Below are 21,850 nucleotides of genomic sequence, written 5' to 3' on the forward strand. Positions count from 1 at the left end.
GGTCAACCAGTTGGGAAGGGAAATGGGGGTGGGGAAAATGGCTTCCTCTCACTGGAGTACCACCTCACTTCTTAGTCCCCTCATGGGGTACACAAAGGAGGGGGATGAAGCCCCAACTCAGACTGGAACATGACCGTAAACTGTAAAGTGTAGAATTAAGGGTGTGTATTCCAGGTCTAAGGAGGAGGCGTGGGAACGGGAAGAGTACTGGGGGAATGGGAATAGGAGAATAAGGACCAGGTACACAGGAACAACTCTGTATCATCAGTGTTGAGAAAGGAGGCACAGGGTAAATGCTCTGCTGCATCACAGCTGGAAACAGAGCACTGGAGAGAGGGAGTGCCATCAGCATGCAGTGAGAGGAGTAAAAGAAGGGGTTTTATTGGCATATAGAACTGGAGTTGGAAGGAAGTGGAAACTATCAGCATATTGAGATAAGCTCCACTTGTGTAAAGGGCTTCAGAATAGGCTTGCTTGGAAATCAACCCCAACTAACATCACATTGCCTGCCCTTGGGTCTTCTCTGCTGCTTTCTGTCTGTGATGAGAACCAGGGGAAAGGGCAAAAGGAAAGCCTACTAGCAGATACCATGAGACTTCAATGACTAACTGGGTCGTTTTTGTTGTTGCATCCAGTGACTCTGGATCTAAACGCATCAACATATGATGGGACATTAACAGACATAGTAAAAACTAGGGGGCTACGTCTAGACTGGCATGATTTTCCGCAAATGCTTTTAACGCAAAAGCACTTTTTGTGGAAGAGCGTCCGTGCCAATCTAGACGCGCTTTTGCACAAAAAGGCTCCGATCGCCATTTTCGCCATCGAGGCTTTTTTGCGCAAAACAAATCTCAGCTGTTTACACTGCCCCTTTTGCGCAAAAGGACTTTTGCCCGAATGGGAACAGCATAGTATTTCTGCAAGAAGCACTGATTTCTTACATGAGATCATCAATGTTCTTGCGGAAATTCAAGCGGCCTGAGTAGACAGCTGGCAAGTTTTGCGGAAAAACTTGCCAGTCTAGACACAGCCGGGCTGTTTAGTGATTAACTTGGTAGTCCAATAGTCATTCAGGAAAGGCACTTAAAGCGCTCACTGCTGGCTCACTCTGGGTCTCAGCACCACTCCCAGTTGCTGCTCTGCACTCTTAAAGAGACAGAGGAGCCGGTGCGCAAAGCTGCGGACTCAGTCTCTGCCCCCATCCTCCCCCCCGCACTGGTTCTCAGGACAGCCCTTCCCACACTGCCACTCTGCATTCTGAAAGGGACAGAGTAGCAGCAGCCCATCAGCTTGTCTCTCAGCAGAAGTTCCCCCATCCCTGTTGAGTTGCAATGGAGGTAGGTGGCTTCTGCTGAGAGACTAGCAGGACTGGCTGCCACTGGTCTGCCCCGTTCTGAATGCAGACTGGCAGCATGGGGGCGGGCTGTTTGCAATCCAGCACCGCCCTGTTCCTTTAAGAGTGCAGAGCAGAGGTCGGGGACGGGGGGGGGGAGGGGGAGCAGTGATGGAGTAGTCCGCGCTACCTGATAAGCTCCCGCTTATTGGGTAGTCAACTACTCGTTCACATGCCTAGTGAAAAAAAATAGCGTGCACACATTTCTTAAACTTTTTACCTGCCCTGTCTTGTATCAAATACATCGAGAGAAGCTTGGGCTCAAGCTGTCAGTAGACAAAATGCACTACGTCAAAAGGGCTCTAGTCAAAAGACAGCACTTGTGCCAGGCCACTGGATGTGGACAAACGAGCTGCTTCCAAACCAAGTGGTGCCTCTCTGCTCTGGTAAGTTTGCTTACCCAGGTGTCTGTCACTATCCTGAATCCACTTCCTTCTCCCCCTCCTTTCCTCTCATTATATTCCAGGATAGACACTTCCAGTAACCTCAAGATCTGCTTTTAATCAGGAAGAGGAGCTGGCAGGCCCTGCTTCCCTTTGTTTTGTTCATTTGCAAGCATTCACTGTGCAGTGCATTTTAACAGACTCAAATCAAATACTGGATCTGTAATGCCACAGTCATCATGGCACAGTAGAGATTGCTACATTGTTAGCTATGGGAGCCCAGCCAAGTACCTTATGGAAGCTGTAAGCAAGGGAACTTTATCATAGAACACTAGGACTGCAAGGGACCTTGAGAGGTCATCAAGTCCAGTCCCCTGCCCCCATGGCAGAACCAAATACTGTCTAGACCTTGCCTGATAGACATTTATCTAACCTGCTCTTAAATATCTCCAGAGATGGGGATTCCACAACCTCCCTGGGCAATTTATTCCAGTGTTTAACTACCCTGACAGTTAGGAACTTTTTCCTAATGTCCAACCTCAATCTCCCTAGCTGCAGTTTAAGCCCATTGCTCCTTGTTCTAGCCTCAGAGGCCGGGAAGAACCATTTTTCTCCCTCCTGCTTGTGACCCCCTTAGAATAGTTTGAGTCAGGAGGATTATAGTGGCTCAGGCTATATTGTAAACAAGGTGAAGGCATTTGAGCCAATGGAGTAATAACAAAGACTGACAGAGAACCAAGGCAGGACACGTGGCAGACATTTCAAACCAAAAGAAACCAGTGAGACTCCCCAGAATTCCAGGGAGCATCACTGACCAGCATAACATTGCAGGATGATTCACACATCAAAATCAGATACTCAGCAGGGCAATCTTCTCAATGTTTCTCAAATCAGTGTCCTATAGAGAGTTGGCTGCTCATATGACGCTGACCGATACGGACAGCTATAATCAAACTAAATTCTTTACCCTGGTGCAACATTTCCCTAGACAAACAATTGCTGTATATACACCGCACGGATGTTGTATGTAGTGTTGCATATTGAGAGACAAGGTGAGTGAGGAAATCTCTTATATGGGACCAGTTTCTGTTGGTGAGACACCCAAGCTTTCAAACTCACACAGAGGTTCCTCAGGTCTGGGAAATGTGCTCCCAGCTTCACAACCAATCAAAGCATAACAGTGTGTTTAGTGTAAATAGTTACACTATGCGCTGAGACAATCCAAGGGACGGTAGCCTGTTCACACCCCTGCAGTCATAGGCTAAACGGGACTAGGGGATTACAGATTGTTGTAATAAGCCATAAATCCAGTGTCTCTGTTCAGCCCTACCAGAGTAATGAGTATAGTGTGGTATGGAATATGTGGGACACTGAAATTAACACCATTATCATAAAACTACAAGAAATTTGACCTGCTCCGCCATGTGAGGAATCTGAGAAAATTCACCAAGTATGAGAATTTTGTTTATGGAAGAAAAATAATATTAAAACAAGGGCTAATTAACAATGTGCACTGGTTAAAATGTTTATTTAATATGAAATGAAATAAAAATGAACACTCCCCTTGGACTACATGTATTTTATCATCCTTTCTTTCTAACAACTCAAGCTAGTAAACCCACCAAAATAGGGCATAGTGAAAATAGCTACATAAATAAAACAAAGTAATGGCCATTAAATAAAAGCATAAGAAATATGCACCAGAAGCCCAATTTAATAGCTTCTGGTGATATACAGGAGAGCCACAGGATAAATGCTTCCTCTCATTTTGTCATAGGCTTGGAACGGTCCTTTTATCACAGGCCTGAGCTAAAGTAATGGTCAAAATTTGCTCCATCAAAATGACAAAATCATGGAAATTGAATTCTGCCAAGCCTGTTCAGATGCAGAGTGTTTGTGGCGGTGGGGGCGGAGGCAGGCAATGCACACAGGGCCAGAGGAAATGCAGACAACAGTTTGCCTTGTAGATTCATCACGTTTATTTAACATGAACAGAAGACATACAGCTTCTGTGCTTTGGCTTCTGATTTTCATCTGCAATCAACAGCGAAGGGAGAGGATTGGACAGTACAAAGAAGCCATCCAATTGATTCGTCAGAGCTGATTTTAAAACCTGCAAGCGTGACAGTTAGTGGCATGTAAGGCTAACAGATGCAGGGTTACTGTGGCAGCAAGAGAAAGGCCATGCCAAGCATTCCTTATTGCATGGCAGGGTTGGAGGGAGCTTGGCCTGCTTTTCAGGAAGACTCGTACAAAGCTGATGCCATTCACTTTGGAAAAACAGTGACCACCTCATAGCCTTCAGGCGGGGTCACTCGCTCTCGGGCATGCAGCTCACAATAGATGCGATCTTCCACAAAGAAGTGTCCTTTCTGCTTGAGGTTTGTCCCACAGTCACTGCACACGTAGCACTCCGGATGGCGCTGCTTGTCACGCAGCTTCACAAACATTCCCCTGTGGGAAACAACATGATCACTCAACTCTGGGCTCCTGCAATCTCTCAAGGGCTCCCTGGCTGAACCCATGCCCCCATGCTTGCACACTTCTGTGACTGCTCAAGGCAGCACGGCCAGCGCCCATGGCAGTAAGGACATAGCCACTCTGCAGCAGCAATGTGACAGAGAAAATATCTATGGGGACCCTGGTTCTAGGGAGGCAGAATGTGTCGTAGAGAAACTATGGGCAAGATTTTCAGTTGGTGTAGCTCGACAGGGATCAATTTACCCCAGAGGACGTTCTGTCCCCATGACTACCAACAAGAACCCTGTGCCCTCAGCTGATTGATTGTGATTCAAGGCCATTCAGGGTGGTGACATTAATGCATCTGCCTAAGGGCATTTATGTTGGCCAAAGGCAAATTTGAGTGTAGAAATGTACACAAATAGGTTGGCACAAGGTGGCTGAGATTAATTTAACTTTGTAGTGTAGATTAGGCCTTAATCTTACAGACAGGCGGGTAAACCAGCACGTGCAAAACCAAGGATGTACCATGAGCAGTGGGTTCAAATGGCTCAAGACTAAGTAACATTAAAAAAATTAACTCCTGCACAACCAGTGTGGGAAGTAAAAAGTGTCTGGACCCTGCCTGAATTTTCCCATTCACAAAAGAGTCACCAACTCCTAAAGTGTAGTTGAGGTGTCAAACTGTTCTACTGTATCTGGGCCTTCTCCTGGGGGAAACACCATGCAAGTGCTATCGGCCACTAGCCAAATCAAAAGAAGGCAATTACACAGCAGACTGTTACAATTTCCTGTAATTTTGCTCTAGCAGCACTCTTTGCATTCATTAGCTACACTGTTTATAGTACAGAGCTTTCTACACTTCCCCAATCATTAAAGTAACCACAGGGCTTCATATTTAATGCTAATTCCTGGTTTGGACTCCTTACATCCCTGGTAAAAGAACTCACTGATGTAACCTGCTGTCCCGCCACCCTAGCTGCCCTGGTCAGAACTTTCCTTACCACAGTGAAAGGCTCCAATAGTAGGGAATGCTGCTCTCCCTCCTGCCAGACCCTTTCACTGCCACATGCAGCCATCTACCCAGAGCAGACGCAACAGCTCTTCACTGCATCTTTCAGCAGAGTCACATACCCTACTTGCACAGCAAAGTCTGTAAGCCATTGGGACGGGTTGATACTTACACAATGCTGGATCCACACTGCTCACAAATGGGCAGCTTCTGGGCATTTCCGATAGAGGAAGCAACTTTTGTTGTTGGTGCTTTCACACTTCTAAATCCAGAAGGTTTATTGGGGTCCCCTGGGGAAAAGAATAGAGCACATCGGATTGTGGGCTGCTCAAACAGCAAGAAGATTCTTTAAATCCAGACTTAAATGTCAGAAGAGACAGTCTATTTCAACACAGATGTTGGACTTGAAGCACGAATTAATCCAGGGAACTCCTAGGGCCTTAGGGTCAGACTGGAGGATCTCAAGAATCTCTCCTGGCTTTTGACTCCCAGGACAAAGCCTGTTTCGTAGACTCATAGGACTGGAAGGAGCCTCAAGAAGTCATCAAATCCAGTCCCCTGCACACATCTGCAGAGTTTCTGAAGCAGCATCTTAAAACCATTCCAATATTACCAGCCTTCCAATAAAGGAAGGGGATTATTAAAGAGCTTTTAAAATAATGTGGCAGTAAGGAAGGGCTGCAGAGCCTCTCAATTTACAGACAGTGGCACACACATTATAGAGGTAGGACAGAGCGACTTTATTCCAGCTCAGGACTGATGGGGCAGGCTGTGGGGGGAATCATCACTGTGTCTCCCAAGAGTATGTTACTCAAACCCAAGAGCGAGCTGCATCCAATGTTTGTCAAAGAAAGGGGATGCAACCCCCTAGCAACAGCCACAAAGGGCAGCAGTCATAAACACAAGTTGCTGCAGACCAGCCCACATGGCAATGGTGAAAGAACAAAGGGGGAAGGATAAAGCTGCTGGTCACAGCAGAGGACAGAGAAAAGCCAGAGCCCCACATGCTCTGCAGATGCTGCTGCCCGAGGGGCTGAAGGCTCAGCTTTTCAAAGCTGGCTCTCAGCCAGCCTGATAATACAGCCCAGCCTACACACAGGACATCGGTGCTGCTGTACCCACCTCACTGGTTTCCTCTGTGGCGGATGCACTGTACCAGAGCCAAGCAAGGTTTGCACTAGGGCAGGTTACACTGCAGGGATGGACACGTCCTATTTGGCCCCAGACAACTTGTCCATATTAGTGTTTTTCCCCCGCACCAGTGTATTGAAGAAATTACAGGACTACAAAGCTCCTGAATCCAGAGTCAGCTTTGAATGGACAAGCCCCATTTCAGAGTCATGGCCGCCTATAATGATGTCCCTCAGTGACAGGTGTACTACTGCTGCTCCAGCCAGCATCTGGCCTGACAATCCAATGTGAGGGACTGCACAGGTAAGATGCACAGCAGTTTGCTCATGGCAACCAAATCTAAAACATCATTTTAGCTATTTAAAAAAAACTCTCTTACCATATTTTACATGGAATATGACGCCCTCCCAAGTTCCAAGCCTGAAAACGGAGTTGAGGTTCACCCTAGAGGGACTGGATTACTCCACTGGTGGTTATCCAAGTTCCAAGACCAAAAGCTATTGGCCTAGACCCTCTGTTGCTGTAAAGAAGTCTGTAGCCCCCTAGGGTTGTGGGAGGCGTCCCTCCCACTCTGAGTTAGTGGGCAGCCTAATGAGTCTAATGAAGGAAGACAAAGGCATATCTGTGACTTCCTCCAGCTGGGAAGCTGGCTCAGAGCATTTGCCAGCCTGTTTATCATGGTAAACTGTGTCTGAACCAGCATCACCAAACATCCGGACTGTAATCCCAGCCTCTCTGGGATGTGCTGACAGGGAAGTGAGTTAAGCAACAAATTTTCTTTGGGGGACACAACTTTCCAGGTCCTGCTCAGTATCAAGGCTGATCAGCTCAAAAGGAAACCAAGCAATACCTTTATGAATTTTGACAGATTTCAAAATAGAAAAAGAAATCCCCTTTGCCTCTTATTTTCTTCAGTGCTATTGAGAAAGGGGTAGACTTTCTTGGTGGCTGACAAATGAAATGAGAGTTACATGCAGGTTTTATTTTTCCCCCTTATGTGCAGAACTCCCATCAGTGATTGTAAGTTACATGTGTAACAAACAGGGACACTTAAAATATGTGATTGTATTTTCGATTAAAAGAATTTTAAGAATCTCTTAAGGCTGTTTGCTCTTTGGAAATCACTCAGCTTGGACCATGGAATTTGACTGCTCTGTTTAACTTCCAGACTTGTACCTGGCCACCATGTTATTATAGATGGAAACATGCTCCACCCCAGTGCTGTGAACTAAAAAACAGGCTTTAATTAGCCATTCCAAGAATTCCAAGAATTTCTTTCCCTATCTAGGCCTATTTGTTAAAGAAAGGAGTTAAAAACAACTCTTTGGGCTCTACTAAGTACAACACAGATTCCTTTGATAAGGCAGCTGCAGTTGTGCATTGCAATTTCCAGATGTTGAACAGTGATGCCAGAAAGAGTGGCACCTTCATCTACTTCTCCTTATTCAGATCCAATACGTTCCTGGATTTTAACGACAGCTGATTTTTCCCCTTTCCTTGCACAGAGGATGGAAACTGCTTGCTTTAGTGCTCTCATGCTGTCCCACACAATCTTGAATCTAAATAAGTCTTTACTCAGTGAATCAACTGAAAAGTGAAGCCTGATATTTAGAAAATTTGGGTGAGTTTTAAAAATGTTTTAAAGGATCCTTTTTGCTGCTTAACATTTTAGGGTTTGTTTTTAAAATGCTTACGCAGAAGGAGTTCACAGCCATGGGTACGTATGCATAACAACTGCACAGAAAGAGCAACCATGCACATGGAAATTAATAGAAAAGTGTCTGTACGTTTTGGTGGATACTTTGAACAATCAGCAGATGGGGAAGAGGGTTTGCTTTTAAACCAAATGTAGTTGATAGATCAGATTACAGGGAAGGGATGCTGACAGCCATGTTGAGACTACAGTAACTGCTTACCTTCAGATTCTAAAATTTCTTGTAGCACCAGGAATGAAGCAGATTGCCTGGGTGGTTCCTTTGGGTCTTCTGTCTCCTGAAGCATCTTGTAAACCTCAGACTCCTTGTCTATGACAATGTTACTGGAGGGCTGGTTGTGTTGCTCTAAACTGGGGCGAATATTAAAAAATATTTTATAAATGACCTATAATTGAAACAGTCACTGCCACAATCTGTAAGTACTACAATCTGAGACACACCCACATATGGAAACATACAGCATGGAATGGTGGAGATAGAGGCTTTTTGCACAAGTAAAATGCAAACCTACTGAGATGAACACCGCTGCTGCCCAATGGAAAACACTCAATTTTTAGAGCATTTTCACCATTTGAAAACCCCTCCTTCGTTCTCAAGTATACTTTGCAATTCAGTGCATGAAATTAAAAAGGAACTTTTCAAGATATAACAGTTCTGTTGAATTTTTTTAAAAGGCCTATTGTGCCATAAAGAATTAGTTGTACTATTCTTGGGGCAGGTCCAGCTCCTGGTGTTTAAGGGAGTTATCTGGCTTGGTTCTCCAGACAACAAGAGCTGGAGACAGAGTTCAGGCAATGGGAAGCAAGTGGGACTTTGTTATGAAAACTTGAGTTTCAACTTCAACTCCAGAGGAATAATGTGACTACCTGTTCCTACCCTGGAATGCGGGAAACCAATGCCACAATTCAGCCAATAACTCTCTAATTAAAAACTCTTTGCACTGGAGAGGGGCCTTGTCCTGTGGACCTTAGTCACAAGAGTGACTCTCAGTTTCAAGCTCACAGTGCTATTTTTAAAATGGTGATCAATATATCCATTTTACAGATAGGATCACTGTGACCCAAAGTGCTGCAGCAACTTGCCTACACTCACAGAGCAGGCAGGGTCACCCCTAAGCTGTTGCTCTCAGCAATGGATCCCCATTGTCCACCTGGCCACTTGTGTTGCCTTCTGTGGTGCATGAGCGATTAGCACTCTTGGTTTAATGGTTCTGAACTGCGAAGGTAGCACCTCAGCATCTCAACCATCTCTCTGCCAGAGGTCAAATGGATGCATTTCTGCCAGCTGAAGCATCCTAAGCGAATGCAGCTGGAAACCTTACCCACACTGGCTAAGGGGCAAAAGCCCTCTTTATAAAAAATAAGGAATGAGTGCCATCTGCCTAGTAGGTTAAATAATAAGATGCAAGCAGTTTGCTAAGTTTAGCCTACAAGAACACCATTCTTGCATAAAGTGTAGGCATTTGTACACAAGCATCCCGAATTGAGATGAATCTGTAGAGAGAATTTTTTTCACGATGAAGCAACAGCCTATGTTCCTTGCCAAAGTATAATCAAGTCATCTGGGGGTTGGCATGCACAATAAACATTCTAAGCCCCAGAGGTAAATTAATGGCAAATATTATAATGCACTTTTTCATTTAAAAATCTCAAAAATATTCCATCTATTATAAAATATTCTGGAGTGAAAGCAGTGCATTCTTTTGAGAAATACACACATACATTCAAGCTTCAGGAATACAAATCTCAATGACCTGAAACTCTCAGCAGAAACAGGATCAAGTCCCAATGTCTATTACATAGGAAAATCCCTGGATTATCATCAATTAACTAACTCTGGTGTTCTCTCACCACCATTTCTACCCTCAGAATAATGGGCTGAAGCCCACTGTTAAGTCTTTCAATCACAAGACTAAAGATATTTAATCAATTTACATTGAAAAGCAAATGCTAAAAATTGTCTTACAGAACATCATAAACAAACAGAAACAAAACATTTCAAACAAACACATATTGTGACAATGTGCAAGTTAGACCTTCCAGGTTTTTAGCACTTTGTGATATTTAGAAAATGAGACTCTGAAGACAGAACAAAAAAAATCCCTCATAAAACGGTGCAATAGCTCATGTCTTGTGGAAGAGGCACATACTATGGGTTAGAGGAAAAGTTTGTGGAGACACAGATAACTCCAACATCCCTCAGTGGAATTAATCATTCCATAAGGAGAGCAGGGGAACCTTACTAACTGATCATAGAAACCAGAAGACCCACTGTTGAACTACTGCAAATTAGTAAGAAACCAACCTGTTACTGTAATAAACCCCACACAAGGATAGCTTCGTTCAGTGTATTTTGACAAGCATAATTTTGCTTTTATTTTACTGGAGTATGTTTTGTAAAAGTAATGAAGACCTTCGTGACTAGGGAATTCTAATGCTATACACTTAAGAAGTGGGTGAAGATCCATTTGGGCTCTTTTGTCAGCATTACCAGAGTCTGGATTAGCAATGGGAAAAGGTGATGTTTTACTGTTCCTGAGGTAAAGCATATCAATTACAAGTTGTAACTGAACTACAAGGAGCAATGTTGCAGGCTTTGTCTACACTTATAAGCTTAAAGTGCAACCGCAGCCGAGCTTTATTACAACAACGTGATCGTGGCTCAGTGCTGTAGGTAAACCCAGGGCCGGATTAAGTGGGGGGGGCTAGCCGGGCAGCTGTCCAGGGTGCCAACTTACGGGGGGCGCCTGATGGCAGCTCTAAGGGCGCCACGCAGCCCCCGGCCCTGGGCGTGAGGTGCCCCTTAGAGCTGCAATCAGGCGCCGCATGCCCGATTACAGCTGTAAGGTGCACAGCATGCCGGGGCTGCGCATGCGCCTGGGGGCAAAGCCATGCATGCGTCACGCGCCCGCTGCCCGGGGTGCAGGAATGGCTCGAGCTGGTCCTGGGTAAACCACTTCCATGAGGGGAGTAGCTAACACTGCTGGGAGCCTGTTTACACTAGTGCTTTACAGCACTGTAACTTGCTGCATTCGGGGGGTGTTTTTTCACACCCCTGAGCAAAAAAGCTACAGTGCAGTAAAGTGGCAATGTACACAGGCTTTCAGTAACCACATTGCATTGTAATAAATTGGTGGCCGTCTGGGATTTCCTGGCTGTTGTACTGCAAAACTTGGCCACATGTCCATTGTGACTGCTGAGTGAAAACGCAGATCCTTGTGCTTCGAAAGCATATGGTCCTTAACACCTGAGCTAACAAGGCTGTTAGCAGCATAGGAACTATGACAAAATTTTGCCATTCCAATTTTGTCCAGAAAAGGAGAATGGGACTCATACACAGTAGCCAGTTCACAGCATTGTAAGCTGAAACAGACACAAACCATCTGTAACAATCTAAGGCGTTGTCTACACTTACTGGAGCTCAGCACTGTGGGGATCAATCTCTCAGGGGTCGATTTAGTGGATCTAATAAAGACCAGCTAAATCGACTGCTGACTGTGCTCCCAATGACGCCGGTACTCCACTGGAGTGAGAAAAGTAAGGGGAGTTGACGGGAGAGGTTCTCCCATTGATTCCTCACACAGTGGAGAGTCTGACATTGCCCCCTCTGTAGACCTGGCCTAAGAATGCAGCACTTCAGCTGATTTCCTAATCCGCTCCTGTGAAAAGAACTGGTCTATCAGCTAGTGTGCAAAAATGAATGAAGTAGGTTAAACTATGCCTTTCTCTGCCCACCCTAATTTTAATGCCATAATTTGCAAACCAAGCATGCTGAATGTTGGTTTGCAGATCCTAAGATGCTGTGCTATTGCTGGTTAGCACTGTGATTCCCTGATGCTAAACTGCTTTCTATCAATACAGGCTAATACCATACAGGACTATTTATACTGCTTTTCATCGGTAGATCTCAAAGCACTTTACAAAGGAGGGAAGCATCATTGCCCTGACAGATGGAGAAACTGAAGCACAGGAGGTGAAGAGACCTGTTGAAGGTCACCCAGCAACCCAATAGCAGTGCTGGGACTAGAACCCCAGTCTCCTGAGTGCCCAGCCAGTGCTCTACCTACTAGGATGCACTGCCTCCAAACAGTAGGTGTCACCTGCCTGGAAAGCAAACAGTGGGGAGAAGGAGCCTGTTCTTGCCAGAAATGAGACAAAATCAGCCTGATCCTTCACTACACACAAATCCAGCAATGTGTGAAATGGAAGCTCACAGAACACTTAGCTGGACAGATGGCAGTGACTTCCAGTCACCACCAAATTAGGGATGCTGGAATTAAAGGCTCTATGTTACCAGTCTGGTGATGTAAACAGCAACTCCCACTCCCCTTTCCACTGCCCAAGTCAAGTCAGTACAAGACCATTTTTCAAATAATAAAACCTTGTACATTTCACCATTCTCTGCAGGTGGGTGAGTAAAGCAGCAGAGGACAGTGGTAGACTGATTTGGTACATTCCGGTGCTTTGCATTGCATACAGCAAGCAAATGCAATGCAGAGAAAGCTTCTGTGAGGAGACCAGCATGCATTACGTTTTCATTCAGAAAGGTGACACATAAAACCTCCAATTCTTGGTGACGGGCTGACACTGAGCAATGAACAGATAACAAGTCACTTGTGGAGATGAAGCCGTGGATGCAGACGTGCGCCAAGTAAGCCACGTACACAGCAGGCAAAGTTACCTGGGAAAAGCCGGGCTAACGGAAGAGATCTGCCCTTGTAAAGTATCCAGGATGTTTCTCTGGGAATAGAGTTGCAAAGGGGAATTAAATTGCACGTGCACCACTTTGAGTCCCGGCACCTCCACTTCCACAGGGCTGTTGGGGCAGATCTGAGCGGCTTGCTTTAGCTGTTCGGGCCCCACTCTCACTTGGCTTGGGATTGAGGAGGTGCTGTGCCTCCTATGCAATGGAGGCAGAGAGGTGTGCGGCTGGAGAGGGTTATAGACCATTGCCAAAGGTGCCTGGAACGCAGGAGGCGAGAAGCGGCTGGAGGCAGCAAAGGGTTACAGGGGAGGTTGGGGTTTTCATTTTTTTTAAGGTTGCCGAGTTGAGAGAAACACAGAGGGGAAAGAAGAAAGGAAGGGAGAAGTTAATGGAGGACTAAACCAAACTCCCAAGCAATTCTGAAACGAGTACTGCAAACCAAGCCTTCCTTTCACTGGAAGGATCCATCATATACAGATCACGTCTGTGGTCCGGCTTCTGGCTAATGCTGATGTTCAGGCTGAGCACTAAGGGTAGCCTACACTGCAGCCATGAGGTGTGACTGAGCAAGCTTTAATCTAGGTAGATCGGTTATGCTTGTATGAACTGCAATCACACCTCCATACTGCAATGCAGACATACCCAAAGGGTACAATGTAGCAGGAGAAAGACCCTTCCTTAACCCACCACCTGTCAGCATCAGGCAGCTCTTTTGTAAGCTGCAGTTTCTGTGGCCAGGGTCTGCATCACTTACACCAGCACTAATCTAAGGGAATGTGCTGGGGTGGGCAATTCCAGTTACATTCCTCTGGAGTAACCCCGGCACACAGATCTGGCCTCTCTGGAGTTCAGAGAAAAAGGTGCTGGATAGATGCAGAGCACTATGTGTTTCAGATCACATGATGTTGGTGCCAGTCCCATGTCCAAGCCTGAATCACTGAAAAACAAGCTGCGAAGGGTAAGTCTCCATTGTCTGGGTTTGAACAGGTGAAAGCCTCATTCCTGCCAGGCTTATGCAGCCTTTTACAATATCTGGATCTTAACAGCTGCCACTCACTGCCCCCTGCCCTCTTTCCAGAGAGGGAGGGAGAGTGACAGCCCCATGAGTCTCACTGACACGGGACTCTTCCCAGGAGAGAAGCATAAGGCAAAGATAAGCCTTGGGGCAATTAAGCCAAAATGCTGAAGGCACTGCCCTGATGTTACCAGGGTGTCTACACAAGCGAGACACACCACCAGTGTTCCCTCTAAGCTGCGTGGCAGCCCAGCCTCCCAGGTAACGAATCAGCTCTGCCCAGTCAGAGGCTCCCTGTGAAGCTGTGCTGCCATGCAGCTTAGAGGGAACACTGGAGACCACCAATAATGTCAGACATGAACTTTGACCTAATTAGAAAAGTGATGATAAAATGTCTTACGATCCCCTTACCCAGCAGCGTTCCCCCGGAGGGAGGAGCCTTCTGCAGCCCAGGGCTGGGGTCTGACAACATGACGTGACCCAACACTTTAATCTGGCAGATAAGAGAACAAAATCCTAAATGCTAAATTCTGCCTTGACTGAGGGTGTGGGAATGGAGCCAGGGCAGATCTGACAATGCATTGGCACAATGCAACATAAGAAGGTGATCCATGTGTGCACATTGCAGATGAACTTTTAGTGCCTTAGGAGCCATGTTGTTAGACTGATATTAAAAGGTCGCAATTTCTGCAGGCACAAAACTGTGACCACCACTGAAGTTCCCCTGACCTCTCCCTTTTGACTACAACTGTAAGTCAGAGATTTGAGGACTAATACCTAAAACACAGGCATAAAACTGCAGGCAGAGGCCAGTATCTTTAGATTGTGATGGCCTCTATGCAGCACCTAACACCCTGGTCCATGACTAGTGCTCCTGAGCACCAGGGTAATCTGAACCACATCCAGGGCTCTGAATTCTTGTTATCATCATGATCTTCATTTTACAGATGTGGAAATTGGGACCTCAGGAGGTGAGGTGAGTGACTTGCTCAAGGGCAGATGGAAAGTCATGGTCAAAGCCAGGAAGAGAGCCCAGTACTTTCCTGGCTCCCATCATCAGACACACTCAGGTTTGTTTCTAGCACTTCAGGTTAGAAACAGGCTAGTTTTTTTGGTGAAGTGTCATTTTTTTGGGAAGAGTTAGGTGCAAACACAGACCCGTCCCTGTGGATGTTTGCTGGGACTGCTGATAAGGAAAGGTACATTTTCAGACTTCTAGTCTTAGCCATGTAACATGCTGAGCAGAAGAGAAACTGCCCAGAGCTTTTGCCAGTTCTTTAAAACCCAAAGCAAAGGGCAGTTTAATAAAAACTCCCAGCCTGTACGGTGTCCCTGTCAGATTTCAAAGCTATTTCTTAAAAGAGGCTGCTCGTTTCCTGTACCACACTGTACCCTTCCAGCATTTCTTGAAAAGCCAGAAGACAAGACCAATGATACAACGTTCTGATAAGAAAGCATTGGGCACCTGTTTCGCTCAGAGGGTGATTTTAAGGGCTGGTATGTCATGCTGAATGAACGCTGAAACTGCGCCGGTCTCTGGCGAACAAAACACACAATTGTTAATTTCACATTTGCACCTTGCAGAACATTCCCTGTCCCCACACGCCATGCCCCCCGCACTGCATCCAGTCCCACACCTGCTGTCTGCAGAAGCCTGAAAGAGAATGGCTCATGTTAATCAATACACTCGCAATGAGTTTATGACAAAGCGCTCTCCATGACAACAGACATCCCACCAAGGAGGGGGCAGGGACTACTTACGGCTTGCTGGGGTCCTGGGCACCACCAGATGACTTGGACTCCACAGCATTGTTGAACGTCTGGATGTTTTCTGAGGAGTACAGGCCTGCAGGGCTGTTGTACTGGGCAGTGATCACTTTGGGGGCAGTGCTGGAAGCAGTGGCAGCAGTGAAAGGCATAGCACTCCGGTTGTGTGCACTTCCTATGTGTCTTATTTCCTGCATGCAAGGGAGCAAAGGCAAAGTCAGAAGCATCTGACATGCAGGTGGGAAGCGTCAGGACAGCCCAATGAACATGCAGCAATGAGGGCAGCTCTCCCTATATCCCCCCCGCTGTGATCCCACAACAGGACAGCGCTCTCAGCGGACAGAGGGTCTTTGTGCTACAAGCGTCCTGCTCCCCGTGAAAAGAGTCCATAACACAGACATTAGGCTTCAGCAACAGCAGCTCTCCAGAAAGATGGGGCAGAGACCCACCTAATCAAATTACTGCCTTGAGTGCCAGCAGACCTCACTGGAACAACTGCAGCCGGTTCCCATTAAATGGAATGGTTGGATTCGGGAGCACATGTTGGCACAGTCGCCCTCACACCATGCCCCCAAACCAAGCCTGGGCGCAGGCCTGCTGGGGGTTATCAGGTGGCTGGTTCCAACGGAGGCTGACATTTTCAAATAGGACTTGAAAAGTGGATTTAGAGGCAGGGTCCAACCTTCAAGGCCTGATTTTCAGAGGACTAAATCAAGACTTGTCTCTCCTCTTGTGGGTTCTAGGACTAGCAGCTCTGAGAAGCAGTCATTTAAAAACTCTTTGCATCTTGCCCTGAAGTGACACATGCCCAGTTGACAAAGGGACAGTTGAAATCTCCCATTATTGAGTTTTTATTTTTAGAGTCTCTAATCTCCCTGAGCATTTCTCAGTCACTATCACTATCCTGGTCAGATAAGAACATAAGAACATAAGAACGGCCGTACTGGGTCAGACCAAAGGTCCATCTAGCCCAGTATCCTGTCTGCCGACAGTGGCCAGCACCAGGTGCCCCAGAGAGGGTGGACCAAAGACAAGCGATTTGTCTCTTGCCATCCCTCTCCAGCCTCTGACAAACAGAGGCCAAGGACACCATTTTATCCCCTGGCTAATAGCCTTTTATGGACCTAACCTCCATGAATTTATCCAGCTTCTCTTTAAACTCTATTATAGTCCTAGCCTTCACAGCCTCCTCTGGCAAGGAGTTGGCAATACACCCTACTGCTAAATTCTTATTATTAGAGCATGGAATTACTATCCATAGATATTCTGTGGTAGTTTGGTACTTCATTTGATTCTATGCTTTCCTTCACATAGTGCCTCCACTAGCATGTTCTGTCTCAGAATCATAGAAGATGAGGTCTCTTCCAGCCTTAACGTGGCCATCTAGTCCAACTGACTGCTCAAAGCAGGACAAACCCCAACTAAATCACCCAAGCCAGGGCTTTGTCAAGGCGGGACTTTAAAAACCTCTAGAGATGGAGATTCCACCTCCCTAGGGAACCCATCCAGTGCTTCCCCAACCTCCTAGGGAAATAGTTTGTCCTAATATATCCAACCTAGATCTCCCCCACTGCAACTTGATATCACTGTGCCTCATTCTGTCATCTGTCACCACTGAGAACAGCCTCTCTCCATCCTCTCTGGAACCCTCTTCAGGTTGTTGAAGGCTGCTCTCAAATCCCCCCCCCTCTTCTGCAAACTAAATAAACCCAGGTCCCTTAGCTTCTCCTCCTAAGTCCAGTGTCCCAGCCCCTTAATTATTTTCATTGCCCTTCACTGGACTCTCGCCAATGTGCCCACATCCTTGCTGTAGGGGGGGCCCAGAATTGGATGCAATACTCCAGATGTGGCCTCACCAGTGCACCATAGAGGGAAATAATCCCTTCCTAGATCTACTGCCAATGGACCCCAATGTACCATTAGCCTTTTTGGCTACAAGGGCATTTTTGTCTACTGTAGGCCTCAGGTCCTTTTCTGCAGAACTGCCCCCAGCCTGTAGCAGTGCTTGGGATTCTTCCACCCTAAATGCAGGACACTGCACTTGTCCCTGTTGAACCTCATCAGATTTCTTTTGGCCAATCCTCCAGTTTTTCTAGTCACTCTGGACCCTCTCCACATGCATACCTCTCCCCCCAGCTTAGTGTAGCAATGAACAACATTTCAGCATTACAATGAACAAGAAATGCTGAGGGGTTATGTAACACTGGGAGGCGCAAGATCCTCCTACACTATAGCCAAAGCCACATTCTCCCCTTCCCATGTGAAGCCAAAAGCTATAGTAAAAAGGGGCAACGGCCTTTGCTAACAGTCTCCTTCAGCAGGACTCAGAAATGCTGCTGCATCCCTGCTGTGGGCCAAAGTGAGAAAACCCCATTTCAGTTCCTTGGTGTTGTCGATGCTCCTGATCTTAGAGAGTCTTGTGACATTTGGTGCTTCTTACAGGCCCGGCTGGTGGAGTTGGGGGCTATGTGAGACTCAATTTTTATTTCAAAAGTTTCTAGCCCTTGTGATTGTGAAGAAAAACTGTAAAATATGCCCACTTCCATCACAAAGGCTCCAAACCCACAAGGCAAATGAGAACACAGCACTGTGAAGCTCTGCTGGTACTCTGAAACTAACCTTGTGATTTTTTTTAATAGACTAGTAGCACCTGAAAGACTAAGAAAACATGAGCTTTTGTGGGCACAACTCACGTCTTCTGAAGAAGTGGGTTATACCCACGAAAGCTCATTATACACATTCTGTTAGTCTTTAAGGTGCTACTAGTCTATTTGTTGTTTTTTATGGTTTTCCTGTTTCACACTAACTCGGCTACCCCTCTGAAGCTTGTGATTTTTTAGCACCTGGGTCTGGCTGAACTGGACACTGCACCTAGACATCTGCTCCAATTAAGAGAAGATTAACATTTTTCGGTGTCCACTGTTTACATCTACTCTACAATAGAGATGGGTCCAAGTCCAGATCTCAGATACAATGAGCTCCAGATTCACTGGGAGGGATTGTTTAGATCTGGAGCCAAACTTCTCATCTCAAACCCATCGCTGCTAGCATGCACCCCCCCACACAGTGCTAGCTGTGAGCCTATGCTTTTAAGAGCACAGAACACAGATGTATTTTTAAGCCAAAGAGGTAGCAATTTCAAAAACAAAAGTTATTGTAACCAACTCTCTCACTGGTCCCAATTCATGGATCAATCTGTCTGATCACTAGTCTCTCTCAGAGATAGAGACACAGCATGTATCATGACTATTGAGGATTGGAGTGTCTTCACACAACCGTACTCTTTTCTCCTCCTTACAAAAGCCTCTCTCATGTTTTGAAAGCAGAGTAGAAATTTGGAACATTTTTTTTTTTTTGCTGGTGGGAAGCAAAAAGTCCACTTGGCTTCCCACATCCTCTCTGACTTTCCTAACGCATTCCATAAGCATGCAGTAATGCCTGCTAAACAAAGAGAAACAGAAGGTCACCAAAAGCCAACAAAGTTCAGCCGTCTCGAACTCGAGATTGTTACGTTATAGGCTATTGCTTTAGACAGACTGCTGGTATACCCGGCCTTATCGAAGGTTAGATCAACAACACACCCACTATCTATACTTTGTGATTTCTAAGTCTCCATGGAGACAAATATACAAAATGGAAACAATTACATCATCCCATAGGATGGGAGCAGTGCTAAGGAAGCCCTGGGAAAGCTGATACGTATGGCTGGCTTTTTCAGACATCACGGCTACGTCTACACTGGCCCCTTTTCCGGAAGGGGCATGTTAATTTCAGCCATCGTAGTAGGGAAATGCGGGGGGGAGATTTAAATATCCCCCGTGGCATTTAAATAAAAATGTCCGCCGCTTTTTTCCGGCTTTTAGAAAAGCCGGAAAAGAGCGTCTACACTGGCCCCGATCCTCCGGAAAAAGCGCCCTTTTCCGGAGGATCTTATTCCTTCAAAGTATTTAAATCCCCCGCGCATTTCCCTACTACGATGGCTGAAATTAACATGCCCCTTCCGGAAAAGGGGCCAATGTAGACGAGCCCTACCTGAATGTCGTGATTCATGCTCAGAACCAACTAGAACATTCACCTGCAGGTTATACATTATTAAACAAGGCAAAAATCACTGCTCCATTTTGAAGTTGATACAATTTTTAGTTAAAGGGGCCTTAAACTTCAAATTAATCTTAAACCTGGATCTTCTGCTTAGTTTTTTGGGATGTTCTAATATTTCTGCCTCAAAGTACAAAGAGAGGATCCTTTGGAGAATGGGCCAGATCACCTGGAGACTGCTACAGCTACAGCTTAGAACACTCTTGAAACTGGCCTCATAGCCCATTTTATCCGTTTATTATTATTTTAATACAAACACGCCTAAAGTCGCATATTGAAACCAGAGTCCCACTGTGCTGGCACTTCGCAAACACAGTAAAAGACACACCCTGCCCCAAGGAGCTTGAACTCTAAACAGGCAAGACAGGCAAAGGGTGGGGAAAAGGAAGTGTTATCTCCTGTTTTATAGATTTGGGAAACTGAAGTACAAAGTGACTAAGTGACTCGTCCAAAGTCATCCATAGAGTCTGTGGCAGGGCCAGGAATATAACCCAGATTTCCTCAGTTCCAGCTCAGTACTTTAACCAGCTAATAATTCTTCTTAGTAGAGGGCAAGTGATTCTGATAGTTTCTGCCTCTCCACTGACGGGGGTGGGGGGAAAGAGGGAGGGAAGAGTAAGTCAAGTGAAAACACATCCTTAAGTTTCGGGTAAGAACACAAGTGAAACAACAGAGCAAATATACCAGTCATTTCCTTCCTCCAAAGTTAACATAGTTACGCCCAGTGTAGAATTGCATCAGTTAACTAACCCATCTCTACTGCAGGCCTTATAGGAAAAGCTGGGTTTATTATCACTGCACAAAGCGATACATAGGCTACCACAGCCATAACCATCCACGACTACACATCCCAGTCCTAGCTATTCATTTGTACGACTGCTCTTTGTACATCCTATGGCTGGACCCAAACCCTGTTAAGGATAATAAGAATCCTCTTCAAGGCATTTTGGATCAGGCTCTAAAGGAACAACATATAACTATGTATGTAATATGGAACCATAACTAGTCATTCTGTTCAGCATACCGTACTCAGGCTCAAAGTACGATGCTTTTGGCAGACATGTGCTTTTCTGCAAGTGAACAAATTAAAGTTTTGTATCTAACGACTTCTAGGAATATCATAGAGACCTAAGCCTAGTCCATCTCGTTCTTTTCAGCACACTGAGCTACCCACTTGCTTATCGGCTGCCATGTGACGTAGTCCTCCCATTTCAAATTAAATTTTTCTGTGTCATTGATAATCATACGATTCCAAGTCATCCTAGGTCTACCCATTTCTTGTAGGATTTTCTGGCTTTCACTGGACAGAGGGCTATAATCGGTAGTCGATATTGATCTGTTCCTAACACATGCTCTAGCCACTGATGTCTTTTCTGACAAATTATTTGTGATAGAGACCTTGCATTAGCCATTTTTCTAGGAATTATTTATTTATTTTTAATTATGAGCAAACTATAATGATTAATGACACTCAGAACAACTAAGAGTCTGTTAGGGCGTTAGCAAACATGTTAACAACCACACAAACATCCCCAGATTAGGCTGATGCTTGTGAATTTTTTTAAAGTTTGGCAAAGCTGGTATTGCCAGCACATTCTGCTCAGGATACAAGGATGTATTTAAAAAAAAAAACAACATTTGCAACATGCAAGACTATGAATTCTCTCTTCTGCTATTCTCTACAGGGAGCCCCGAATTAGCTAGCATGGCATGTTTGCCACATTTCTGGGAGAAATTAGCATTTTCAAATTGACATTGCAGTCTCAATCTCTGTGCTGCAAAGCATCACTTGCGGTAGTGAGTCACTGAAAGGGTATGGACAAAACCCCCTGGGCCTTATTAAAAGTGCGTACTATGTGTGTCATTAATTTCTTGAAAGTGGCACTGGAAAAGCTGGAAAGCTCAGTGGAATCTTCCAGTTATGGTTTGGATTGCCTCATGTTAGTCTGTATCTGCAAAAACAGCAAGGAGTTCTGTGGCACTGCAGGTTGTGCTAGACTTCAGGGTTTTGTCGACAAAACTATACCTGCGTCTACACTACCACCGAGTTCTGTCGACATAACGTCGACAGAACTCGGCAGTTTTGTCGACAGCAGTAAACCTCATTCTACAAGGAATAACGCCTTTTGTCACTACACCGTCCTTTGCATCTACACCCTCATCTCGACAAAG

General features: G+C 45.6%; 1 protein-coding gene across 5 annotated transcripts in view; it reads right to left on the reverse strand.

Annotated features, from left to right (window-relative positions):
- Nucleotides 1-3,285: 3,285 nt before the first annotated feature.
- The window catches only part of PDLIM1 (PDZ and LIM domain 1), a 54,092-nt gene continuing 35,527 nt past the window's right edge, over nt 3,286-21,850 (reverse strand). For 2 of the 5 annotated variants that reach the window (XM_075935730.2, XM_075935731.2), the window contains 5 exons: nt 15,279-15,349; nt 12,775-13,080; nt 8,296-8,444; nt 5,421-5,538; nt 3,286-4,230 (listed from right to left, as the gene is read on the reverse strand). In XM_075935730.2, coding sequence (XP_075791845.1) covers nt 4,044-4,230; nt 5,421-5,538; nt 8,296-8,444; nt 12,775-13,080; nt 15,279-15,349 — 831 coding nt within the window. In that variant the 3' untranslated portion in view covers nt 3,286-4,043. Of the gene's footprint in view, nt 4,231-5,420; nt 5,539-8,295; nt 8,445-12,774; nt 13,081-15,278; nt 15,350-15,574; nt 15,772-21,850 lie in introns of all 5 variants that reach the window. The other 3 variants (XM_075935732.2, XM_075935734.2, XM_075935733.2) reach the window with 2 other exon arrangements.

Source organism: Pelodiscus sinensis, chromosome 8 (genome assembly GCF_052426305.1).
Source record: "Pelodiscus sinensis isolate ZL-2025 chromosome 8, ASM5242630v1, whole genome shotgun sequence".
Taxonomy (NCBI): Eukaryota; Metazoa; Chordata; order Testudines; family Trionychidae; genus Pelodiscus; species Pelodiscus sinensis.